Below are 27,993 nucleotides of genomic sequence, written 5' to 3'. Positions count from 1 at the left end.
TTGTAGAAGATAATGTTTTACATGATGCATAAAGAAAGAAGAGCAGCAATTACTAGTTTACCAATCCACTATGTTACTGCTCTTATTTCTTTATGCATCATGTAAAACGTTTAATCTTCTACAAAATAATAAATTTTATCCCCAATTGATGATGAAGAGTAAAACGATTTGAAGAAGAAGAGCATTTGAAAAAAAACGAAAAGAAAAAGAAAAAACCGATGTATTATCCTTTTTATCAACCCATATTAAACCGACTATCCATATGTCATAAACTAAGTTAATTTTTGAATAACACAATTTTACGATTTTAGAGAAATTAGCTTAAATTGATAGTTTGTGTATGTAATTCAAAAAATAGCGTAGTTCATGTGGTTTTTGGCAAAGTTTAAAAAAAATGTATGTGAAAAAGCTGGAAATAATTAGTTAATAAGGGAATAAGCAATATTTCCGTTGTCTGTGTGGTTTTTGGCATGGCTTAAAAGTTCGTGTGTGAAAAAGCCGGGAACAACTAATTTGTAGGGGAATAAGCCATTTTCCCGCTCATTAGACTCTAGTCTTCTGAAATTAAATGCACACGATCTTTGCATATATATTGTTAGACTCATGTTTTAGAATAGGTAATAGATTGTACTTATTATTGTTATAATCCGTTACTGTTTATTTTAAATGTAAGTAATAGATTATCTATACTATTAAAAAGGAAGTAGTCTTGAAAAGTCGACTTATATAAGTTGTTTTGGACCCTTTCATTTTTTTAGTCCAACCTATTACATATAACAAAATTTTATAACTAACATATTTTATAGCAACTTAATAAGATTCTCTTTCATTTAAATAAAGTCTATTACTGTTATTGACTTTAAATGTTACTATAATCTAAACCGTTGACTTCTAACATTTTAAATATGTTCGTAAGAAAGATTTGTATAAACCATTGTTTCTATTACTAATGTTTATATAATTTTTTGGTATCGAATAATGGTGTGGAATTAATTTAAAACAACATGTACCTCATCTATACTATTAAAAGGGAATCACTACCAAAAAATTTACTGAAAAAATTGTTGAATCCTTTCACTAACTAATTATTTTTCGTCCAACTATTTGAAAAATTGATTTGTGGATGCGGGTTATGAGTTTTTTTATGCAGACTTAATATGAGTTGGTGGATTTTGGATCGCGGCTACCCGTCGACCCGCAAATTATTTTTAAAAAAAAATTAAAAAAGTAAATACTTTTTTTAAATACAAGAATTTAAAAATAATAATTTAAAATTTAAGTCATGTATAAATTTTTTATTATAAATATACTTTTATAGTAATTAAATTAAATAATGATTTTTAAAATATATATAACCCACAGATAACCACAAAATTAAGGAGAGCGGATGCATGTACAATATTATTTGTTTGCAGGTTGTGCAGATCATATTTCTAACCAAAACAAAGTTGAAAATCTGCTGGTTGGCGGGTCAGCAGGACGAGTTCGACCCGCAACTCAGCCTAAACCGTTCGTATATCGGATCAATATTTAAATTACAATATATTCGATCTAAATTTATACACAAATATGATTACAAAAATACAAATATAATCAGAAAAAAATAATATAAAAAATTAAATCTAAAATAAAAGAATATACCCGCCCTTTTAAGGGCGGGTCAAAATCTAGTCTATTATATTAAAAGAGAAGTCATGGATTATTTCATGTGTGATTTTTCAATTTGGCCATTCCTTAGAAAATTAATTAAATGAATTCTTGTATACATATTTAAAATATTTTAATTATTCTACAAAAACAAATAAATATTCCTATATTTTCTCTGAACATCTTAACAAAATCTTTTCATATCTTTCTTTTTTACAATATAAATATATATTTCGTATTTACTTAAAATATAAATGTATATTTTGTTTTTTTAATTAAACAAACCTTTTAAATATTTAATTAATTTCGTAATTATTTAAATTATAAATGTATATTTATTTTTACTAAAACAAACCTTTTAAGTATTTCATTAATTATGTAATTATATTAAAATCATGTACTATTTTGTATTAAATTTGTGATATTAATTTAACTATACTAATATTTTCAATTAAATCTTTGATCTCTAAAATATATGATTTGTTAATTCAGAATTTTTTTACCATGTGTTGAAAATATGCTATCAATATGAATGATCGATCTACAAATGCTATTTTGAAAATGCATTTTAGTTTGTGTTATTAGATATAGTATCATGTTTAACTTTATATTTCAATGATAGAAATATAGGACTTCTTTATTTTACAGAAAGATAATCCAACTTATTTTTATATAGACCATATTCATATATCTATTATATTAAAATAGAAGTCACAACTTCATTTCATGTGTGATTTTTAGGTTGGTTTATTTTAAAGAAATTTTATTAAATGTATTTTAGTAAGACTAATAATATATAGAATCTTTGAATTACTTTAATCATAATATATTTTAATATATTTTCATTTAAAATTTATATATATATATATATATTTTTTTTTTAAATTTAAGAAAATCTATTAAAAAGATTTTAACAAGATCTTAATTTTCAAAATTATATGTAAAATATTTTAACTAATTCCGTAATTAGTTTTGAACTATTATTATACATTAATATATTCAGTTGGTTTTTATAAAATGAAAATAAAATATTATATCTTATATTTATCTATTATATAATCACAATCAATCATGTTAATTTTCTTATCATATTGAACTTAATATGATAAAATTATATTAAATTGATTAAATTTTAAATTTTATTTTCATAAATAGAAAATATTTATGTTAAAAATATAATATGACAGAGTAGCTTAACATTAGCAGACTATATACTACATGTATAAAAAGTAACATATCTTTCATTTTTGTAGATATAATAATATATTGTGTAAAATAAATAAACATAGAAAATACTGTTAAAAAGAAATCCAGTTTTGAAAGACGGGTAAAAATTTAACATCAATTAAATAAAAAATAATTGTCAAATAGGTTTTTCATGCAAATATTAACTAAATGCAAATAAGATATGATAAATATATAATAATAAGCAACAAATACATACAACGGTTTAAACAGTTGATTATTTACACCATGCAAACTATACATTGTTGTATTTGAAATAGCTTTATAAATATTTAAATATTAAAATTCAAAAGGTATACTACTAATGATCTAAATAAATATATATATACATATAAACATGAAAATAAAACCCGCATGGTTGTGCGGATCGAGATCTAGTAATTAATTAAAATCGTTACAATGAGGCGGGTCAATTTTAGTTAGGCTGTTATAATCTTCTTGATAGTCCAAAAAAGTAGTCGATAAAATATGACTCTATTTTAATTGATTACTAGAGCTTGACCCGCACGCCCGTGCGGATATTAATTTCTTACTATTTTTTCAGAAATTGATATTCTGTTTTTCATGATTATTAATATATATTTTATGTATCATAATATAATTAACTGTATAAGTATTTGAATATTTTTAGGATTCTATACATCAAAATCGAAACGGAATCAAATAGGATAATAAGATTACTTTTGGTTTTAGAATATTCTCCTCTTATACCATATTTTGGTAAATCCACAAATAATAATTTGAATGGTTGGTTATGAAATATATCTTATATTGGTTCGGTCTAGACATAAAATTTACGTTTTGTATTATTATATATTTGGTATTGATAGATACCAATTTAAATTGTATAAAATGTAAATTTTGATTTATATACGTAATTGGTTCAGGTTACTGACTTATAGATTGCCACTTATATACATTATTTATATAAATGAAGAAGATAAAAATGGTTTGACCCCAAAAAAAAAGATTAAAGGTATATTCTAATAGTTTGTATTTAAGGAAGAAGTGATAAAGTAGAAGTTTATGTTATGATGATGGTACTGAAAATTGGAGAATTTTCTTTCCACTTTTTGAAGGAGAGAATGCCCTGGTTTATAATGGCAATGCCATTATTTCCATTGTATGTACAAACTCTTTGTATTTCTAAAAAATGACCAATTAAACAGGTTTAAATTTAATTAAATTCAGTTCATATGATTTGTTTACACACGTAGTTATAAGTTTTAATAGAGAAGATGACAATTTGATTAATAGAGAAGATGATAATTTGATTTTGACTTTCTTGTTACCATGTTTTTAGGTAAAATTAGACTTAGAAAATTTCATTAATAAATAGAAAAATCAAAAAATAATAAAATGTAAGTTTATTAATTATTCTAGTGGCATTCTGTTGTAAATATTGTGCAAGTTTAAGGGTTATTCTAAATTTGTACTTCAATTTTAATAGATTAGATATTTTTTTTTTTGTTTATTCTTAATTTTTTTGGAGAAAGAAAAAAAAATGTTTATTCTTGATTTGAAAACTAGTATTATGACTTGTCTTGGTTGGAAAATTGTATACTAGTGTTGTAGTTTTGCAAGTTTCAAGTATAACATATACTAGATCATGACCCGCGCGACTGCGCATATTTTATTTTTGTTTTAACACATAACATATATTCTATAGTATTCAATACAATTTAGAGTTTTCTATTTCACATAATAAATTTTATATAATTTCGAGTTTGTCCATATTGTTTAAAAACAATGAAAACTGTTTTTTGTATTAATAGTTTTTCATTGGTGTATTATAAATATAATTGTATGGTGCAAACATTAATATAATATTAACCAATACGATTTGGATTAAAATAACAGTGTACTACAGATGTATTGTGAACCACTAATCTAATAGTAACCAATACAATTTGGACTAACATAATAGTGTATTATAGATATAGACATAAGATGGGGACACTAATCTAATATTAACCAATACGATTTAGACGAACAAAACTGAAGTCTTCATGATAATTTTAATAAAATAGTTATTAATTATTATAAGATAGATAAACAGAAAATTTAATGGAAAAAATAAAAAAAATAGCAAGAAAGATTAACCGTTCGGATACATAAATGTTTTATACTTAGTAAAATAATTTAAATGAAACTGTATTAATCCAAAAACAATTATAGATTCAAATTTGTTTATTAGAAGAATAGTATTTTGAATGTGTATGCAAAAAATTGAATAAATTGAAAATGACAATGTGTTTTTTTTAGAAAGTTAAGTGCAATAAAAATATACAATCTTTTTTGTTTTATATTTATTAACAAAATAACTATTATGCCCAAGAAAGAAAAATTTCATTATAATTTCCATGTCCATATAGAATTAATAAGTCCATTAGTAACAACAACTATCCATGAAAGAGATAAAAAAATAGCTACATCTTATTTTCCTTTTCTTTAATTTATTTTTAGGCTAGTAGACTCATAAACGATTTTTTAAAAAGTTAAAATTGATGTTTCTGTTATTGAAATCCCATAAATACGTCAAGTTACCTATTAAGTTAGATATACATAAATACAAAATCCCATGACACCGAGATTTTTGGTATAGTAGATTAATCTTGGAGAAAGGGGTTTTCCATATTTACGATATTTCAAATCTATAAATTTGATTGTGAATATTTGATTGCCACCGAGATTTTAGGTATGGTAAACTCATAATCGATTTTTTAAAGTTTGAATTGATGTTTCTGTTATTGAAATAAGAATATATTTTTAACTTGGTGAAGGGGTTTTCCCATATTTGATTACTTTTAAAGAATAAATTGATGTTTCTATTTAGTGTATATTCATTATTTGAGCATAAAAAAAAATATTATGATATATTTAGTATTGAGTTTCAAAAAAGTACCGATGTGGTTGAAACATGTTGTTAAATTATTTGGTTAATTCAATACATTGGTTTGGGAGATACAATTGGATCAAGATAGTTAAAACTGGGCAATGACATGTTTTGGACTCGTTTATATTTTTAATAACATGTGTAACATTTATTTTTATTTCTATTTATTTTTATATTTATTTTTAAGAACTCGGACTCGTGTAATATTTATATTGGAGACATTTGTTGTATTCATTTGACTATAATAAAAGAGAGGAGTTGTTATATTTGTACTATTATATAATATATACGGTGGAGTTAAATGATAGTCAAATGATTTAGATATTTTGTAAATAATTTACGGTGGAGTTAAATTATAGTCAAATGATTTACGTTCATATGAAAGTTCGATGGAGTTAATATTAAATGAAAGAATAGATAAAAGAGGTGATGTTAAATGATAATTACGGTGGAGTTAAATGATAGGATAATATTAATTATGGTGGAATTAAATGATAGGTGCTTGATATTAAATTCTCTAAAGAAATATTTAAATGAAAGGTTAGGCTAAGAATAATAATGTGATGTCTAACTTTAAAATCCACCTAGAAGAAGTTAGAATATTTCTGTTTTAATAAAATAGATATTCAGTGAGTATGACATATGTACTCAATACTCGTCAGTCGTCATCACTAAGAGGCAAAACAAAATCTGTTTTTGGAGAGTTTATTGTTCACTGAAATGGCAAACATAAGTTGATCATTGACTATTTCCGACCTTTTTGGAAACAAAAGATTTTGAAAATAATATAAAAATCTTAAACAAATTTTAAGAGACTCCGATCGATCAAATATGAAGAGAGACGACGGCCGACGGGGGCCACCGAATTAAAGTGACAAGCAACCATCAAAGTTAAATGTCAATGAAAGGACAAATACAATTACTCCATCCGTTTCATATTATATGTCGTTTTAACCTTATGCACACAGATTAAGAAAACATTTAATTTTACATATTTCAAAAAAAAAACACTATTACCAATACACCTAACCATGTATCAACCAATAGAAAAATAGAAAAGAGAATATTGTCAATAAATTTTGCATTGAAAACCGAAAACGACACTTATTTTGAAGCAAAAAATTTCCTATAGAACGACGTATAATTTGAAACGGAGGGAGTACTATTTTTGTTTTGTCTAATAAAAAAAAATCACAAAATAAATTGAGATAAGGGATGACGTAGAGCAAGCAACATCCAAGACTCTGGCATGGCGTCTCCAGATTTTCCTCACTTGATGAAGAAACTCCTCAGCTTCTTTTTGTCTACTCTTTTACTCACTATCGTCAACTCGGAAACGCATTGCCGGAATTTCAAATCCATCATAAGTTTCGGCGATTCAACAGCCGACACCGGAAACTTGATTGGTCTCTCTGATCCTGACGCTCTTCCTGCCGCCGCGTTTCCTCCGTACGGAGAAACATTCTTCCACCATCCTACTGGCCGTTTCTCAAATGGTCGCCTCATCATCGATTTCATTGGTACAGTCTCTACTGTGTTTGTTTGTCCTTACTTGAACTAGTGTGATTGAGTTAGTGAAGTTCTTGGGGTTTGTGAGAGACATATTTCTTATGTCCAGAGAGCTCCACATTCTCTGGAAAGAGCAATCATAGTCTAATCATTTGCTTGTAATTGTTGTATATCTTTTTTTCACTCTTCTTAAAAAATATTTAAAAAATAATAATAATATGTAATTTGTTGGTTAATTTAGGAGCCTAGCGGACCATTTGTAGTATAAGAAAACAAAAAAAAAATGATAATTGTTCTGCTTCTTGTGAGAAAATACCCAAAAGCATCTAAACATAAAACCACTTTATGTTTACTCAACTTACATGTTTCTCAAGCCCCTTTCCTTTGATTCTATTATCAGCTGAATTCTTGGGTCTTCCATTTGTGGCTCCTTTTTATGGATCTCAAAATGCAAGCTTTGAGAAGGGAGTTAATTTTGCGGTGGGAGGAGCAACGGCACTGGAACATTCCTTTCTCGTGGATAGAGGGATTAATCTTGCTTTCACCAATGTTAGTTTAGGAGTTCAGCTTCAGAGCTTCAAGGATGCTCTGCCTAGCTTATGCGGTTCCCCATCAGGTGTGTAAGTTCAACCTTTTCTTTTATGTACTTGGTTTGTGCTTAGAGATCCTATCCGTTTCTGTTAATCTCCAAGATGCAAGCTCACTTGCAATAATGGTTTTAGACTGCAGAGACATGATAGAAAATGCGTTGATTCTCATGGGAGAAATTGGAGGGAATGACTATAACTACCCACTCTTTCTTGGCAAACCCATTCAGCAGATCCGAGAGCTGGTTCCACTTGTGGTCACTACTATATCTTCTGCAATTACGGTGAACATTTCTCTTTATGCCGCATCAAATTCTTGATCTTTCTCTACAAGGAACACCATAAGCAAAGCCCTTTTTTTTGTTTTTGTTTTTGGGAATGAATATTGAACCTTAAAAATATATATAAAATACAGGAGTTAATCAGTATGGGTGGGAAAACATTTCTTGTGCCCGGACAGTTCCCGCTTGGATGCTCCACTACCTACTTGCAATCATACAAAACATCAAATACTGAAGAATATGATTCTACGGGTTGTTTGAAATGGCTGAACGAGTTTGGAAAAAATCAAGGCGACCAGCTTCTAGTAGAACTCAACAGGCTCCAGAAGCTGTACCCTCATGTCAACATCATATATGCAGACTACTACAACATTTTGCTTCGCCTTATCCAAGAACCAGCTAAATACGGTTAGTTTTCTTGATCGTTCCTACTGAATCTACACGATTTGCATTTGATCTAAACAATTGTCAATCAGGTTTCTTAAGCAGACCCTCACCCTTGCCTCCTTGCTGCGGTACTGGAGGATCGTACAGTTCCATATTTGGTAGGGCATTTGGCTTAAAAGGACTTAAATGTTGTAATGATCCTTCAAAGTATGTGGACTGGGACAGTGCTCATATGACTGAGGCTGCGTACAGATTGATGGCTGAGGGTGTTCTTAAGGGACCCTATGCGATCCCTCCTTTCGATTGGTCTTGCCTCAATCCTGAAATCAAGAACAGTGGATCATCTGATACAGAGCATTCTTTGATGTACAGCTGATGTAAGTTGGTCTGCGATTTGAGAGAGAATAAGGATACCAATAATTTCTTTTTTTTGAATGAAGATACCAATAGTTTCATGTATGTTTATTTGTCTTAGAGCATGTGTTGATTGAAAAATTGCATTGTTGTTATCAGCGGATATGTATTTGAATATCTTTTCATTCTGCTTAAATAGAAGTACAAAATTCATTTGCAAAATGGCGAGAACAAAAACATTATTTAGTCAAACGAAAACTTGTCAAAATGCTATTAGCAAATAGCATAAAAAGTAATATAGAAAAAATACACATGTAGCTTGTTCAAGTGTTATTACTTTGAACAATATTTAGGTTCAATCCTACGGGGTGAATCTTTAAATTCACCTCACATAATAGCCAATCTAATCGCCACTTAATTTATTAAATTAAAATTATTAAATATATTTTTAAAGTCAAAAAACCTTTTAAAATAAAATAATGTCAATTTTAACAACGTTAATACCGCAAGCTAAACCATAAATCCAAACTGTAACTGTAAACCCAAACCCTAGACTCTAAACTCAAATCTTATACCCTGAACTCAAATCCTATATTCTAAATTCAAACCCTAAACCCTAAATCCTAAACACTAAACCCAAACCTTACACCCTAAAATCAAACGCTAAACCCTAAATATAAACAGTAAATCGTAAACCTAGATTCTAAATCGAAAAGTTATTATAGGGTTGAATTTAGAATCTAGAATTTTAGAGTCTAAGAATTATAGTATAAAGTTTGTGTTCAGGGTTTAGAGCTTAGTTTTAGAGTATAGAGTTTGATTTTAGGATATAGGATTTGAGTTTAGTGTCAGGATTTAGGATATAAAGTTTTATTTTAGGATATAGAATCTAGGGTTTAGGATATAGTGTTTGGGTGTAGAGTTTAGAACTTATGTTTAGGGTATAAGATTTAGGTTTATGGTTACGGTTTAGATTTAGGGTTTAGCTTGCGATATTAACGTCGTTAAAATTAACATTATTTTATTTTAAGAGGTTATTTTGATTTTTTAAAAATGTATTTAATAATTTTTGTTTATTAGTTTAAGTGGCATTGGGTATTAAAGGTGATGTGAATATAAAGAAGATGAGAAAAAGACCAACATATCACCAAACCAAGTTTTTGTCTCAAAAAATAGCATCACAAAGAAAAAATGACCAAAAGAAGTTTTATTGAAGGGTAAATATGCATTTATAACCCTTAGGTTAATTAATTTTAAGACTTAGGATTTATAGTTAAGGGGTGGAGTTTTAGGAATGTGTTCAAATATTTAAAAACAAAAAATAAATATTAAAATTTCAAAACAAAAAGTGCTATCTTGGTCATTTTATTTTCTGAGTGCTATTTTTGTGACAAAAACTTTAAAAAGTGTTATTTGAGAGAATTGACCAAAATAACATCTTTTTGTTTTGAAAATTTTAATATTTTTTTTTATTTTAAAAATTTGAAAACATTCCTAAAACTTCACTCCTTAACTTTAATCCTAAATCTAGATTAATTAACCCAAAGATTAAAATGCATATTTACCTTTGAATATAATTTTTTTGATCATTTCCTCCTTACGATGCTATTTTATAAAAACTTTTGTGATAAAACTGATAGTGCCTGATTTTTTTCTCTATAATAAAGATTCACATGTTACTTTTGTTACGTAAGATCATTTACTTAATAGAAACGACAAAAATATTGGTGGCTACCATTGGTAGAAAAAATCAAAGATTTATCAAAAATATACTGAAAAAATCAAAATGATAAATTTTGAGCAATGGAGATAAAATACGATATAAAGATGGGGAATTTTCAAAAATATAAAATCATGCCGACAAAAAAAAATCAATGAAACGACAAACACATCCATCTCTCTCTGTCTCTAGTAGTTGCTTGCATTCACTAATTGATCCTTCTTTTTGTTGGTTTGTCTCCTAGTAAAATAGCTCCTTTATTGTATAAAGGGATGAGGTAGTGGAAGCAAGCTCCAAGACTCTAGGATGACGTCTCTAGATTCTCCTCCACTGATGAAGAAGCTCCTTAGTTTCTTTTTATCTACTCTTTTTCTCACTATCGTCAACTCGGAAACCAAATGCCGGAATTTCAAATCCATCATCAGCTTCGGTGATTCCATTGCCGACACTGGAAACTTGCTCGGCCTCTCTGATCCTGACGATCCTCCTAAAGTAGCGTTTCTGCCGTATGGAGAAACATTCTTCCATCATCCCACGGGCCGTTTCTCAAACGGTCGACTCATCATCGATTTCATTGGTAACAGTCTCTCTACTTCTTAGTCTTTACTATGAAGTAATGTGAATGAGTGAGTATACATCTTCCGAACAGTTCGAAGCTTTGTTTTCTCTTGTAGTACAAAACAGAAGATAGTTTTTTCTGATTCTTGTCGGAATCTGTGAGAAAAAAACAAAAGAAGAATACTAATAGTTATCCTCTGCTATTCCCCTGTTTTATTGCTTGTGTATCACTCCTACGTAATAACATCTTCTGGATTGTCATGTTCCTTGATTGCAATAAACCTCGAAATATCTAAATACAAAACCATTAATTGTTGAGCAGCCTTATTGTTGGCTACTCAATTATATATCTCTATTTTTTTTTGGCACAAACTCAGTTTATCTCTCTCTCTCTCTCTCTCCTCTCTCTCTCTCTCTCTCTCTCTCTCTCTCTCTCTCTCTCTCTCTCTCTCTCTCTCTCTCTCATCTCTCTCTCTCTCTCTCTCTCTCTCCTCTCTCTCTCTCTCTCTCTCTCTCTCTCTCTCTCTCTCTCTCTCCTCCTCTCTCTCTCTCTCTCTCTTCTCTTCTCTCTCTCTCTCTCTCTCTCTCTCTCTCTCTCTCTCTCTCTCTCTCTCTCTCTCTCTCTCTCTCTCTCTCTCTCTCTCTCTCTCTCTCTCTCTCTCTCTCATCTCTCTCTCTCTCTCTCTCTCTCTCTCTCTCCGTCTCTCTCTCTCTCCTCTCTCTTTCTCTCTCTCTCTCTCTCTCTCTCTCTCTCTCTCTCTCTCTCTCTCTCTCTTCATGCTCTTTTCTTTTGTTCTGTTCTTAGCTGAATTCTTGGGTTTCCGCTTGTGCCACCTTTTTTGGATCTCAAAATGCAAACTTCGAGAAAGGAGTTAATTTCGCGTGGGCGGAAGCAACGGCACTTGAACCATCAATTCTCAAGGAGAGAGGGATTAACTTTGCTTACACCAATGTTAGTTTAGGAGTTCAGCTTAAGAGCTTCAAGGATGCTTTGCCTAACCTATGTGGCTCCCCAACAGGTGTTTGAACCTTTTCTTTTCTCTACTTGTTTCGTGCTTATAAAGTTTCCAATGTTAAAAAAATCGTTTGGCAGTTTTTTTATACGGGATTAGTGTTTAGGCAGGCTGCGAGCACCTTGAATGATATATTTTTAAAAATTGGTTCAGAAAGACTGTTTCACTTATAACCGTTTTGCTGACAGACGCATAGGTGTTGTCTATACTCACTGCAAGTTTCTGTTAACCTCCTCCAAGATGCAAACTAACTTGTAATTATGGTTTTAGACTGCAGAGACATGATCGAAAATGCTTTAATTCTCATGGGAGAAATTGGAGGGAATGACTATAATTACCCACTCTTTCTTGGCAAACCCATTGAAGAGATCAGAGAGCTGGTCCCACTTGTGATCACTACTATCTCTTCTGCAATCACGGTACACATTTTCACTTTATGCCTCATCAAAATCTTAATCTACCTCTACAAAGCATCAAACAAGAAAGAAATATAAAATACAGGAGTTGATTGGTATGGGTGGAAGAACATTTCTGGTGCCAGGAGAGTTCCCGCTCGGATGCTCAGTAATCTACTTGACATTATATAAAACAACAAACAAGGAAGCATACGATTCTTCAGGTTGTTTGAAATGGCTAAACGAGTTTGGGGTATACCACGATGACCAGCTTCAGGCAGAACTCAACAGACTCAGGAAGCTGTACCCTCATGTCAACATCATATACGCAGACTACTTCAACGCTCTTCTACGCCTTTCCCAAGAACCAACCAAATTTGGTTAGCCTTCTCGATCCTTCCTACTGAACCTACACGACCAAGTTCTTTGTTTTGATTTGCTAAACGAATTTTTATTTAATCAGGGTTCATAGACAGACGCTTGCCTGCTTGCTGCGGCTCTGGAGGACCGCGCAACTTCACATTCGGTGGGCAAGGAATGGAATGTTGTAGCGATCCTTCAAAGTATGTGAGTTGGGACACTGTTCATATGACTGAGGCTGCGTACAAATTGATGGCTGAGGGTGTTCTTAAGGGACCCTATGCCATTCCACCATTCGATTGGTCTTGCCTCAGCTATAAAATAAGGAACAATGTATCATCTGACAAGTATTCTTTGATGAACCACTAATATAACTTGGTCTGAAAACTGATACTTATAAAAACGTTTATGCTCTTCAGTGCTTGTCTTGGTTCATGTATTGTCCTAATAGACCATTTGTATTCTTGTTATGGGTAATGCAAGGATTAATACGAATATTTCTTCATTCTGCAAGAACAAAAAGATTATATAGGAAGCTTATCAAATAATTGAAATATATACATTGTCAAAGATTTTCGTTTACACACTAAAAACAAAACAAAACAAAATTAGAAACGGTTATGTTTAGGATTGTGTTTTAGCCTAACCGATCATATATTAACACTATAACACAAAAAATAAAGGAGATCCCTTGAATTTCTCTGGTACCTCTCGCTGTCTTCTAAAAATTCAAAACTCAAATTGTTTCCTCTCCAATTTAGAAAACGTTACAAACAACAGAAGACAAAAAAAAAAAAAATTTAGAACCAAACAAAAAAAACATTTGGGATTGAAGTATTGTCATCCCAAGTTCTTGGAACAGCCAAATAACATTCTTGAATAAAACTGTCTCAAGAACAAACTCATAAAGACAAAAGAGGTATAAGTTTTGGACGTAACATGGGAGCATATAGAGCAGAAGACGATTACGATTACCTCTTCAAGGTGGTCTTAACGGGAGACTCCGGCGTCGGAAAATCTAATCTGTTATCTCGTTTCACAAGAAATGACTTCAGCAACGACTCACGTGCCACCATCGGTGTCGAATTCGCTACACGCAGCATCCAATGCGATGACAAGATCGTCAAGGCTCAAATCTGGGATACCGCCGGTCAAGAAAGGTAACAAAAAACACATCCAAGAACGTGTTTCAACACATTAATTACGTCTTCTTAATTGACCAAATCAACTCAAACATTAGGTACCGAGCCATCACGAGCGCGTATTACCGAGGAGCCGTTGGTGCGTTGCTAGTTTACGACGTGACACGTCACGTGACGTTCGAGAACGTTGAGAGATGGCTCAAGGAGCTAAGGGACCACACGGACGCGAACATTGTGATAATGCTGGTTGGTAACAAAGCTGATCTTCGTCATCTTCGAGCCATCTCTACTGAAGAAGCCAAGGCCTTTGCAGAGAGGGAGAACACATTTTTCATGGAGACATCAGCACTTGAAGCCTTGAATGTTGAGAATGCTTTCACCGAAGTTCTGACTCAGATTTACAGAGTGGTTAGCAAGAAAGCTCTTGAAGCTGGAGATGATCCAACCACTGCTTTGCCAAAAGGACAGACAATTAATGTCGGAGGGAGAGATGATATCTCAGCCGTTAAAAAACCTGGTTGCTGCTCTGCTTAGATAATTTACACTCGTCGTCTTTCTTTCTTTCTTTCTTGTATTTTATTTATTAAACATCAACATTTTAACTAATTTCTTGCAAATTTGTATACATTCTTGAAAATATCAGACAAACAAAGTTCAACCTTATGTTTTCTAAGCACTTCTACTCTATAAACGCTTGCTTTGTGCTCTCTGCTTTGCTTCTAACGATCCATGATCCTTAGAAGCATTGTTGCTGCACCATCTCTCGTCTCATGCTTCTTCCCCCATCTGCAAATAAAGGTTAAGACAACCTCTTATCATTTGAAAGGAGTTGAGAAAGCCTAACAATTGTGCTTTGAACCGTTCCTTGCAAGAATATATGTTAAACCTAAATTTCGAGATACTCTCGACTGAACCAAGACGACACTCACCCCGAAACGCAAACGCAAACGCGGAATCATGAATCTTGATCGGTTTTAGGAGAGTTGGAACTAGATTGGAGTGAAGGAAGGGGGTTAGAGCCTTTGATGATCCAGCCGAGTCCGAAGAAGACGCCGCTATTAGAGTTAAACGGGATTGTATAGTTGGTTTAGTATTAAACCGTGTAATTAAACCGATACTCTGTAATATATAAACAGAGTAACGAACTCTGTAACTGAATAACAGAAACATTTTCTCATCTTCTTCGATTCTTCTATCATGGTATCAGAGCTCTGAGCTAAAACGAAGATCCTTCAATCATTTCATCTCTTCCGCGATACTCTTTCTCTTCGATCAACTCGTTTGTTTGATTTTGATCATTCCGTCAAAATCAAGCTTCGATATGGTCACTCTCCGACGATCCTCCCGACGTGGCACTCGTGTTGCTACTCCGATGACGAAAATGGCAACTACATCAAGAAGACGATCTATTCCGACGACTTCTGAATCTGATCCACCTATTCCGGTGAATCCTACGGCGAATCAACCTATTCCGGTGAATCTACCGATGAATCCTCCGACGAATCCCGCTCACTCATCCATTCCGATGACTTTTCCAGGATCTTCGATGAATCAGTTTCCAGGAATCTCAAACATTGAATCCTTCTCATTCGACGGGATTCAATACTCACCGTACTTCTTGACGAATGGAGATAATCATGGATCTACAATCATCTCTGAAACTCTCGATGGTACAAACTACAACACTTGGAATCTTGCTATAACAATTGCTCTTGACGCGAAGAACAAACTGGCTTTCATTGATGGATCTTTACCTCGACCTCCTGAATCTCATCCGCATTATCGAATCTGGTCTCGCTGCAACAGCATGGTCAAATCATGGATCTTGAACTCAATCACGAAACAGATCGATGGTAGCATATTGCGATTCAATGATGCATCAAAGATTTGGAGAGATCTAATGACAAGGTTTCGCATCACTAGTTTGCCAAGATCTTATCAAATAACTCAACAAATCTGGTCTCTTCATCAAGGTTCGCTGGATCTTTCAACGTACTATACAAAGCTTAAGACGCTTTGGGACGAACTTGATGGAGCGGATTGTGAGAAGACTTGTCAAAACTGTGATTGCTGCAAAGCCATTCATACGAAACCTGCTTACTTGGAAGACTACTACTGCAACATGACCGCTACAGACATCCCTTATCCTCTAGCAGCTCACCTATCGTATGAGAAGCTCACTAAAGGATATCGTGATTACATATGTGCAGTTACGAAACATGTTGAACCAACGTCTTTCAATCAAGCAAAGAAGTTTGATGAGTGGATTAAGGCGATGAATGAGGAGTTGATTGCCTTAGAAAGCAATGATACATGGTCGATCTGTTCACTACCACCAGGGAAACACGCCATTGGTTGCAGATGGGTATACAAGGTCAAACTGAATGCTGATGGAACCTTGGAACGTTATAAAGCCCGCCTGGTCGCTAAAGGCTATACACAACAGGAGGGGATTGACTTTGTTGATACCTTTTCTCCTGTTGCTAAGATGAACACGGTCAAGACTCTTGTAGCTGTTTCTGCTGCAAAGAAGTGGAGCCTAACTCAACTTGACATTTCCAATGCCTTTCTTAATGGCGACTTGGAAGAAGAGATATATATGGCTCTACCACCTGGCTATACTCCTCGCGAAGGCACAGTTCTGCCACCAAATCCGGTTTGCAGACTGAAGAAGTCCTTATATGGCCTCAAGCAAGCTTCTAGACAATGGTTCTTGAAGTTTAGCTCCACTTTAACTTCACTTGGCTTCCAAACGTCACATGCTGATCATACCTTGTTCATACGGAATGTGAAAGGTGTTTATGTAGCAGTTCTAGTCTACGTAGACGACATTGTTATTGCCAGTAACAATGACGAAGCTGTGGAGAAGTTAAAGAATGATTTGAAGCAGAGCTTTAAACTTCGTGACCTTGGACCTCTCAGATACTTCCTTGGCCTTGAGATTGCTAGAGCGAGTCATGGAATATCTATCTGTCAGAGGAAATATATCTTGGAGCTTCTGGATGAAACATGCTTACTTGCTTGTAAACCATCTTCGATACCTATGGATCCTAGTATCAAGCTCCGAGCAGATAGTAAAGAACCGTTGCTTTCTGATCCTGGCTTATACCGAAGACTGGTGGGGAAGATGATGTATCTGACCATAACACGACCTGACATTACCTTTGCCGTCAACAAGCTATGTCAGTTCTCATCCGCTCCTACTGCTACTCATCTCAAAGCTGCGTATAAGGTTCTCCACTATCTGAAAGGTACCATTGGCAAGGGATTATTCTACTCAGCTACATCTGATTTAGTCTTGAAGATCTTCACTGACGCAGACTGGGGTTCTTGCGCTGATACTAGAAGATCTACTTCAGGATATTGTATGTTTCTTGGATCATCTTTGATCTCGTGGAAGTCCAAGAAACAAAATACAGTATCACATTCCTCTGCTGAATCAGAATATCGTGCCATGGAGTTTGCAGTCTGCGAGACAGTTTGGATCGTTAATCTTCTTAAGGAGTTCACGGCGCCACAACATCAACCTGTAGCTTTCTATTGTGATTCTACTGCTGCAATTCACATTGCTAACAATGCAGTGTTTCATGAGCGAACCAAGTGCTTGGAGATCGATTGTCACATTGTTCGCGAGAAGGTTTTGAAGGGTTTAATCAAGACGCTTCATGTTCGTTCAGATCATCAGCTCGCTGACGTCTTTACTAAGCCTTTATACCCAGCTCTGTTTCACAGTTTGTTAAGCAAGATGTCATTTTCTTCGATATACTTGCCATCTTGAGGAGGGGTATTAGAGTTAACCGGGATTGTATAGTTGGTTTAGTATTAAACCGTGTAATTAAACCGATACTCTGTAATATATAAACAGAGTAACGAACTCTGTAACTGAATAACAGAAACATTTTCTCATCTTCTTCGATTCTTCTATCAGCCGCCGGCGAGAATAGCAGTGCCCCAAGCGTGTGAGTACCACTTGCTGTACTGCCTTATTGCGAACTTCCACTGCTCCCTCAGCGTTGCCTGATCCGGATTCACCGTCTCCGGTCGGTTTGGATACGACATCTTCTGACCCGGATAGCACGAACCGGGTCCGACCTCCGCCGCCGGTTTCTTCACCGAAGAAAAAGTGGCGTTGTGATTGTTATCAGGGATTTGGCTCTTCTCCGCCATTGCCGTCCTTGTCGTTATTATTCTTCCCGATGTTGTTGTAATGTAACCTCGAGTGACTTCCTAGCCACTGACACGTGTCAAAACGCACACGTGGCGAGCTCTCTGTATCTCATCTGTCTGCCATCCGAACCCAAACATCTGAATCCATATCCGATTCAGTTTATTAAATAGAAATTGCAACATTTTTTTCTTTCAACATCATAGAAATTGCAGCATATATACAAAAATTATCGGGATATTTGCAAAGTAGGATAACCTATGGTTTGGTGTTCAAAAAAAAAAAAATTTAGTGAGTATGTTTTATAATGTTTATTTTATTGTTGTTAAAAAAAACATTAATCAGAGGGGACATCCAGAGTTTGTGTCACAGCTAATGGTTTTGTTGGACATTAAGGTTTGATTCTAGCTAATGTAATACTTGCATTTCATGTGGAATCTGTCAAACCAACTCCTCTGCAATGTAATATGTGTAAAACTTGTGGCTCCTGATATTATGTTACTTCAAACTCTCATGTTTTGTCTTAACTGAAAAACTGTGTTTGAGTTAGAAATAAAGCAATGTAATACAGTTAATTCAAAATAAATTTGATATTTCGTTTTGGTCAAAAACCGTTAAAATAAAATTATCCGTTTGATATATTAACTCATCAAGAAAATAATTAGATGGTATTTTTAATGTAAAAATTAAATGAAAAGCATACAAATGATTGAAACCATAGACAAGTGTAAATAGCTGTGAAAATAATGACAAACTTGCCAGGGAGAGCCAGGATGGCCTTTTCTTGGGTATATTCTTCCCATTATCCTAAATTATTAAGTGATGAACATATATCTATGTAAGAATCTTGACTTTGAATCAAGTTTCTGCTGGACCGTTTTGGTTTGAGCCTGAATGGATAGACAATAGATGACTCACGGACGTGAACTTTAGCTGAGTGGACCGCTCTTACCAAACTGGTTTCCCATGTAATGCCTTGGCTTGGCATCCACGTTTTTCCTTACACGTTCTTGAGTGCTTGTTGGTTTCTCTACACTTTTGCTTTTGATTTATAGTAAGTTTGCTTGTAAGTTATGAATATTTATCAAAGTTTCAAAAAAAAAAAAGTTATGGATAGTTAGTACGTGAGTTAAGTTGTATGAGAGGTTTATACTCCTAATCATTTGTTTAGTCCACACATGAAAAAATAAGCATGAAGGACATCCAATAATAGCGTGTCGATAAAAACAAAGAACAACACATAGACTTTCCAAGTACAATACAACTTAGACATCTAACTTAAAGTATGAATAGGGATGATTATAACCCTTGTTCAAGGTGAAAATAACAATCTATTGAACAAAGGTGAGAAACAGATTCTTGTATAGTTAGCCTCGTGAGGAAAGGGAATTTGCAACGATGTCCACAATCGCCATCTTAACCCTGGGGTACTAGTACCACAGGAGTACAAATCCGAGGAGAAGATTCACCACGAGTTCCACCTGTCTGACCGTCTGAATCAGTTTCTAGATCAGTACCATCTGGAAGGTGAGATCGATTCTGAGTCTGAGGTGAAGTCGCCATAATCGCCACAACCACAACCACAACCACAACCACAACCACAACCACAACCAGAGAGAGAGAGAGAGAGAGAGAGAGAGAGAGAGAGAGAGAGAGAGAGAGAGAGAGAGAGAGAGAGAGAGAGAGAGAGAGAGAGAGAGAGAGAAACACGAGAGAGAGAGAGAAACGAGAGAGAGAGAGAGAAACGAGAGAGACTTCTAGTGTTTTATAAGGGCACCTTTTGTGAAATTACTTACTTACCCTTTTTCTAAATTTTTGAGTGTTTGCCAAGGTGTTCTTTTTGGAAATTACATACTTATCTCCCTGATTAATGTTTTTTAACAACAATAAAGTAAACATTAAAAACATATAATTTAGTGATTAGTTTCAAATTATATATATATTTTTAATGTTTATTTTATTGTTGTTAAAAAAACATTAATCAGGGGATAAGTATGTAATTTCCGAAGAGAACACCTTGACAAACACTCAAAAATTTAGGGAAAGAGGGTAAGTAAGTAATTTCACAAGAGGTGCCTTTGGAAAACACTGAAAGTCTCTCTTTCGTTTCTCTCTCTCTGTGGTTGTGGCTATTATGGCGACTTCATCTGAGACTCAGAATCGATCTCACCTTCTAGATGGTACTGATCTAGAAACTGATTCAGACGGTCAGACAGGTGGAACTCGTAGTGAATTTTCTCCTCGGATTTGTACTCCTGTGGTAGTTGAAGGTTTTTCCACATTTGTTCATAGAAACTCAATATTACATGTATTTTCAGTTATAGTCAAGATTGGTTATGATCCATTTACTGATTACTTAACCAAAACGTGTTGAGTTGACATTCCAATCGCGACCTATGAACAACATTTTCAAGGGAACACATCAACAAACATTTTCAATGCAACCCAAGTGAAACCATTTAAAGAGTAAGAGAGAATGAACTTACGTTTCTGTTAACCCAAAAGCAAGATCCATCATATCATTCTCTTCATCTGTTGGTTCTTCCAGTTTGTTGTAGTACTCCATGTCCTATTCGTTCTTAATTATTTAGTAAAACGCACTTCATAATCAATCAATGTAGATGAGTAAGAGAAACTTTTACCATAACAATCACATGGCACGTGGAACAGGCTAGAAAACATTCACAAGCCCCTGAAGATAAGAGGAATACCAACCCACTCAGATACTTGGTTTACGAGAAAAAAAAGCATATGATCATGAAGATGTGGTTTTCTGTCTTGAGGTGATGAGTTCACATGCATAGTCAAAAAGGGAAAGATTGAAGATGTATATTATGTATCAGTTTGTAAAGTACTACAGGAGGTAGTACATGTGTGTGTCATGAAGATGGACTGAGTTGGAGTTCGTGTTTTATGATGTTCGTAGACTTGTTAAGCTTGAAGAAGAAGTAATATATTTATCAGAAAGTTTACATTAAAGGTAAATGATATTATTTGGAGAAAAAAAGGTAAGAGAGTTACTTCCTAAAGAAAAAAAAGGAAAATTGCTTAAGTTGCTTTTAAAAGAACTTGAGGAATAAATTCTGGTTATCTATATAAGGAGGACGTGCCTCCATGGAAAAAGATGTCTCTGCTAAAAAGAAGAAAAATTGAGAGATTGTTTTGGTGTTGTTTGTGTGATCAAGTCTTTGGTGTCACTGCTTTGCGGTTAGGTGTTGACGTAGTTGGTGTTGCTTGTGTGATCAAGTCTTTGGTGTCACAACTCACCTTACTATTACTAACTCAGCATTTTACTAAACGCAACAATGGAACTTATACACAAAAATATGGTAATAACTTTGATTTATACGTTATGTTAAAGATAAAAACTTTGATTCCTTCGTAAAATAGGATATGTCCAACTCATAATTGGCTGGCACGAACTGCAAAAAAAAAACCATGTATACGATTACGACCCGAAACAAAGGTAAGGTATTGAGGAGACTTCGTAAAAGTTTCATGAGAGGACTACAACTCATTAGACCGAAAATTTGAATTTTTATCTAAAATTTTGAGACCATCAACTAATATGTAAAATTATTGGGGTTTCTACTTCCTAGCATATGATCATTGATTCATTGGTCCCTTAGAGCATCATTATTGCACAAACCCACTTGGGTTTCTAATTTTTTTTTTTGTCCGAATTAAAAAAATAAAAAAATAATAAAGCTGGACCAACCGCGGACCGCCACGTGTCGTGGGGCCCGCAAATAGTGAAGAGAAACCGTTCCTTTATTCGCGACTTTGCGTGGAGTTTGTTTGTGTTTTGTGGGGTCCACCTTCCCTTTTTGTCTTAAAAATCCCCAACAAAAACCGCGTTATTAATGCTCTTATGTTTCTCATGCTTGTTTACATCCATGTTTTAAGAACTCAGATGTGGAGACTTCTCCTTTTCTTAATCAAACTCCAATAGTGTGCTATCCTAATGAAGAATTCTGTTGTACTCGTAGTTTGGTGTGGAGACAATCAGAAGCTTTGGGCGTAACAAGCTAAGAACTGTTTCCCCAAATCGCATTGCTCAATGACCTACAGATCAAAAGACAAGATTTCTTGATGAACGATAAACTATTTTTTTGACATATTAGAGATATTGATGATTAAGCAAGTGACGATGTCTATGCCTTGCAGCCTGGAATAAAACTCTAGGATAGAGCCATCATAGAGTTTAATAGATTTGAGGTTGCAAGCTCCCTTGTTTAAGTAGCATCTGAAACCAACAATCTTTCATTTAAACCATCGATTGTTGATGTTACAGCCCATGATTTGTGTAAATGCAATTTTGATGAAACAAATATCAAGTTCTAAGACGCATCAGACTCATCAGAGCAGCACAGGCAAGAAAGACCCTTCTGTGAGATGTCAACACCGACAATAGTTTGAACTGATGTTGGAAAGTCAAGTAAAGACCCTTCTGTCAGATCCACTGATAAGTGCCCAATATTGAGTGATGAGCTGGAGTATAAAGCAATAGGAAGCTGACATGGCATTATGTGACGTGGACTGGCAGTTAGAGTTCAACGACTTAGATGGATTGGTTGTTACAGTATATAACTGAGTCGTCTTCTTCATTTGTTCTTTGGCCATTGACTGGGAAGTTGTATGGGACACTGAGAGAGATCTCATGTGTATGGGCTCAAGGTCTCTTTGAGACTTGAGATTGTATTTCATTTCATTTCATCAATAATACTATAGTTGTGCTCTATCATTTGGTGCGGTGAGCGACTCGAAGCATCGCGACGGTGATCAGTTCGAGCTTTGGGGACGACGACAATGGCGTCTCAGAGTTTCGCGACGATGATGGCAACGAGATCTGAAGCTGTAGAACAAATCCAATCATTGTATCAATCATTCGATGCGAAGATCGATCGGCTAGAAGCAACAATTCAATCATTCATTGCTACGCTACAACAACGATCACCTCAGGCGGATTCGATTGGAATCTTTCCGACTTCAAATCAGCTATCTCCTACTCAAGTATATGTTTCTTCTTCGGATGGGAACAGTGCTACGTTAGGTTATCGGGAAGTAGGATCATATTTGGTTAATCATAAAGCTTTGCTGGAGAAAGATGATCCTGATAGAGTTAGGTTGAGGAAAGAATATGATCAGCGTATGAAGCAAGGGAATATTGATAATCACGAAGGTTGGATTCAAAAATGTGAGATACTTGTTTTGGATGTTGTGATTTCACCTGGAAATATTGAAGTGGAGGAAGCGATTCATGCAACTAATCCAGAGGAAAGGTCAGAGATTCCTATGTTTACTGGTGTCGATCTGAGGCCATGGCTTGATTGGATGGAGCATCGCTTTGCCTCAGAAGAGTTCACCGACTTGCAGAAGATGACGTTGGCTCACGGTTTCATCGATGAAGAAGCTGCATCATGGTACAACAAGAGATTGTCATGGTTGCCTTTTCAAAGTTGGGAGGATCTAAAAACAAACTTGTTACTGCGATTTGGAGATGCAAATGATCCTGATCGTCTACGCATTGTGTTCCAGAACAAACGTTTTATACAAGAGTGTATTAACAAAGAGATGAAAGATTTGGATGCAGAAGAATCAGTAAACATAGCAGAGTCGATTGCAGCAACATCGATTGAGGAGGTGAAAAGTGCAAGCGAAGTGGATCCATCATATGTGATTTCCCAGCAGGAACTTGAACCAATTATAAGTGTCTGTGGTCCACAACTTTCAGATGGAGAGATTTCAAAATGTGAGGAGCTTCAGGAACCAAGCCATATAGGCCAGTTCAGTTCACTGCACGTTGGTGAACAAGTCAAATCTCTGTTCTTGGTGAAGAATATAACACAGTCGTTTTTACAAGCGGAAGAGGTGACTGTGGAATGTGAGAAGACAAACTATGGTACAAGACTCCTCACAAAACTGCATATTGCACACCAACTGCTCGCTAAAATGACTCTGAGAGACAGAATGATCATGAGAAGACAAAGGGTACATCACAGGAAGAAGAGGTGTTTATCGCCTAAGTCTTGGAGGTTTAAATTCAAAGGGCAGCTAGAGAAGACACAAAGATCGGATGTGAAAACAATTTTAGAGTTTCAGTGGAGGGAATTGTCGAGTTCTGAGTCTAAGCTCAGTGGAGAGTTAGGGAGAATGTTGTCTGGAACTAGAGGTGAAGCTCTTGGTACCGTTACAAGTGTTGATTTAATGAGAGAAAGAGCTGCTACTGAGTCTGAGATACAACTGGTGTTTGGGCATTGGAAGAAAAATAAATCCCCTAAATCATGGATGTTCAAGTTCAGGATCAGTTCAGCAATGAGAAAGTTGATACAAAACAAGTTCTTGTTTCCTGAGACAGCTAACGGTGAGAGTCATATTAATGAAGTCAAGCATGTTGTGGCGAAGACTGGGCAGCAATCGTACAACATTATCAGGAAGGTTTTGCTCAGTTGTAGAGAGACGGTTTTATCTTGTATCACTCATAATATACAGAAGCAGCATAATAGGTTCAGAACTACAAGGTGGCGAACCAAAATGCTGGTGGAAGAGGAGCACAAGCATTTTTCTGCATTTGCGGTTGGTTCCATACATCTGATGTTGCAGAATGATTCGGAGTCGATGCTGTTAAAACTGCTGGTTCATTGTCACTTTCTTAAAGGATATGGATTATCAAAAGTAGTAAGAGATTTTGGAGAAAGTGATGGGCCTGCTGGCACAACGGCAGTACTTGTTCTTCAAGTTTCATCTCCAATTCTAAATCATCAGGTTAACCGAGTGTCTGAAGCAGACAAGATGATTCTGCTATTATTGATGAAGCAGATTATTGATAAGTTTTCAATGCAAGACAAGTGGAAACATAAACAACATGAACTTGTTTCAGGGCTAGAGTTCTGTTCGAGTAATATTCTGTTGATCACCATTGGCTATGAAATTTCTGTATACTCAACTTGGGAGCAACGTGACAAGAAGCAGAATGAGAGTTTGCTATATGTCATGGATGTGTTGTACTTGGACAGCATGGCAACGAGAGTCCATTTTTCTGTGTGGTTTTACTGGAAGAACAAGACAATGCAGCATGTTTGTAACAGATTATCCGATGGGTGTAACTGGTTACTGGATAATGAACTGATACCGTTACAAGTGTTATTCACGTGGAGGGAAGTTCACAAAATACTGGCATATCAAGACAGTAACAAGCTAAGAGAGCTGTACTTTGCTAGAGTCATCCTGTTGCAGCACACCAATGGACGCCTAGAAGAGAGTTTTCTGTTTGGAGTTGGGGATCCAAAGTAGAGATTCAGTATGGTCATGACTCGAGCTGCACATCAAAATATTTCCGAGATGGATAGAGGGGTTAGGGATCAGATCCTAATTGGTGATGCACATTCCGTCAACTATTTTTGGAAGCTACGAGCACCAGTATATGGAATTTCTGAAAGCTGGTTGAATGTTTCTGTTGAGATTTGCTTGTGCGGTATATACATCTGGGTACAAGTTTCATGGAAGATGAAGTTGTGCAAGGATTGGTGGTTTAAGTTCAAACAGATTACAAGGGTTAGAGAAGCTTCTCGATTACAATATTACAAGGAAGTATGTTACAACCAGCAGTTTCTGATTAAGCAAAGGAGATCAGAGTATGATGTTATTTTTCATAGTGGAAACCTTGTGCTGATTCACTGCCGTCCATGTATGCATTTGTTGAGCATTCCGGTCTGCAACGTCAAAAAGCTCTGTTCCTGCAATCACGAGAGACTATTTCATTCAGGTCTTTTCCGAAGCTTGAGGACAAGCTTCTATAGCGAGGGGGGTATTGATAAGTGCCCAACATTGAGTGATGAGCTGGAGTATAAAGCAATAGGAAGCTGACATGGCATTATGTGACGTGGACTGGCAGTTAGAGTTCAACGACTCAGATGGATTGGTTGTTACAGTATATAACTGAGTCGTCTTCTTCATTTGTTCTTTGGCCATTGACTGGGAAATTGTATGGGACACTGAGAGAGATCTCATGTGTATGGGCTCAAGGTCTCTTTGAGACTTGAGATTGTATTTCATTTCATTTCATCAATAATACCATAGCTGTGCTCTATCATCCACATCCAAAGTCAACCTGCAACAAGTATATAGGCTGGAATATTCAAAAAGGAGTCCTAAAAAGAATCTGGAATCGCATTAAACAGAAAGACAGTAATGATAGAATAAGAAACAAGACGAGCATACCAAAGTAGAAGCTGATGATTCTTTAATATGTTTCACTGCTTGCACTCATTTTTTTCCTGACGGCCCTTTCCTATGAAACATTACTTGATAAGAGTGAGCGAGTTCTCGCAGTATATATCATTGGCAGCAGCCAAAACCAACCCTTCCGCAGGCATATTAGTGATAAAACAAGCATATTGTCCCACAGACATCTGAGTAACGACTGATTCAAGATGTGGATTCATAGATCCATTCCCTACCTCGAACACCATCTCTGCATTGCTTTCTATGACTACTTTCAAACATTTACCATTCCACGAAAAAAGTCAGAGTCTACCTCCCCAGACACAGAATAATATATGCTAACCAAGGAACCATTTGGTATAAGTTTGACTCAGACGTAGGCTGTTCATATCTACCAGGCTGTTAACGAAGCATTTGAATAGCATGGCAATTAGACTTTGTAGTGAATGAAAAAGGTAACTGCGCAGCAATTAGTGTTTGTAGATTCCGTTGGGTGACATGCCGCAACATATCCCTACGGAAGCCAAAAACAAAATGATAAGACATTAACTAAACAAAACATAAAAGAGAGCAAAAGCTGGTAGTAGTAGTAGCGTGACCTGTAAAATGACTTCAAGGTTACATCATCATGTTCAAGATCATGCATGTGACCTCTATATGTAACCAACAGCTGCCACTATGGCATCACCGTGAATACCCTGACCACAAACATAACTTGCTTTTGCATTCCGAGGCTTCTTAAAATGTGATGATTGATCTTCTTCATCAACTGGACGTTTGCCATACGCTTCCGATGATTTATCCGAAGGATTCATCTTAGGAATGTCAGAGTATATACGTTACGTTCATAGCCAGAGGAAGTTTTACCAAAAAAAAGTCCTGTAGGGAAAAAAAAGCAAAACATTTAGTAGATATCAGCTTAAAACCGAGTAGGATCCACTAATAGGTGACAATATAACCACCTGGATATAATCACTTGACTGCTATCAGTTTGCAATGTTGCTCTAAGGTGGAAACAACTTACAACATTTATAAAAGGTATTCACATGTCATGAACAGACCTTTAAACCTTTTAATTACATTTCTATTAAGAAAAAAAAAGTAAAAACCATATTAGATACACCCTAAGGCATAATCAAGATTTACAAAGGTACTAATTTTTTTTTTGTCGATAATTTGTAAACTACCCTATTTAGGATTGTAAATCTGAAAATATATACTGTTTTAATATTATTTTGAAAACTACACTTATTTATGTCATATAATACTATTTTTCCCTTTTGAAATTTTAAATTCAAAATATTTTAATAGTGCAAGATAATTTTACTGAATTATAATATACTATGTGTTCTCGGGCTCCATGTGGAGTAATAAAGTTTTTAAAATTAGAATTTTACTGAAAAATAAATTTATTAATATTATATATTTTATTATTTTTGACCAATATTTAATATAAATTTTATTTCGCTAAGCATAAAATTAAAAGAAAAATAATGTTGTTTATTTTAAAC

General features: G+C 34.7%; 4 protein-coding genes across 4 annotated transcripts; all 4 read left to right on the top strand.

Moving 5' to 3' along the window:
• Window positions 1-6,969: 6,969 nt before the first annotated feature.
• LOC108857479 (GDSL esterase/lipase At1g28580) lies at window positions 6,970-9,095 on the top strand. The gene is made up of 5 exons (XM_018631465.2): window positions 6,970-7,308; window positions 7,698-7,913; window positions 8,020-8,168; window positions 8,300-8,573; window positions 8,642-9,095. The coding sequence occupies exons 1-5, from the start codon at window positions 7,038-7,040 to the stop codon at window positions 8,926-8,928; spliced, it is 1,197 nt and encodes a 398-aa protein (XP_018486967.1). The 5' UTR covers window positions 6,970-7,037; the 3' UTR covers window positions 8,929-9,095.
• Window positions 9,096-10,855: 1,760 nt separating this feature from the next.
• LOC108805413 (GDSL esterase/lipase At1g28570) lies at window positions 10,856-13,449 on the top strand. Its single transcript, XM_018577455.2, is given in 6 exon segments — window positions 10,856-11,203; window positions 11,990-12,005; window positions 12,007-12,203; window positions 12,468-12,616; window positions 12,699-12,972; window positions 13,056-13,449. Coding segments are annotated over 6 exon segments (1,173 nt in total). The 5' UTR covers window positions 10,856-10,932; the 3' UTR covers window positions 13,322-13,449.
• A 442-nt stretch (window positions 13,450-13,891) lies between these two features.
• On the top strand, window positions 13,892-14,628 carry LOC108805415 (ras-related protein RABA1i). Its single transcript, XM_018577456.2, has 2 exons — window positions 13,892-14,112; window positions 14,193-14,628. The coding sequence occupies exons 1-2, from the start codon at window positions 13,892-13,894 to the stop codon at window positions 14,626-14,628; spliced, it is 657 nt and encodes a 218-aa protein (XP_018432958.1).
• An 8,024-nt stretch (window positions 14,629-22,652) lies between these two features.
• Window positions 22,653-26,345, top strand: LOC108858365 (uncharacterized). Its single transcript, XM_018632306.2, has one exon. The coding sequence runs from the start codon at window positions 23,069-23,071 to the stop codon at window positions 25,550-25,552; it is 2,484 nt and encodes an 827-aa protein (XP_018487808.1). The 5' UTR covers window positions 22,653-23,068; the 3' UTR covers window positions 25,553-26,345.
• Window positions 26,346-27,993: the final 1,648 nt, after the last annotated feature.

Source organism: Raphanus sativus, chromosome 5, assembly GCF_000801105.2.
Source record: "Raphanus sativus cultivar WK10039 chromosome 5, ASM80110v3, whole genome shotgun sequence".
Taxonomy (NCBI): domain Eukaryota; kingdom Viridiplantae; phylum Streptophyta; class Magnoliopsida; order Brassicales; family Brassicaceae; genus Raphanus; species Raphanus sativus.
The sequence above is the reverse complement of the archived record's forward strand: the minus strand, read 5'-3'. Positions and strand labels throughout refer to the sequence as shown.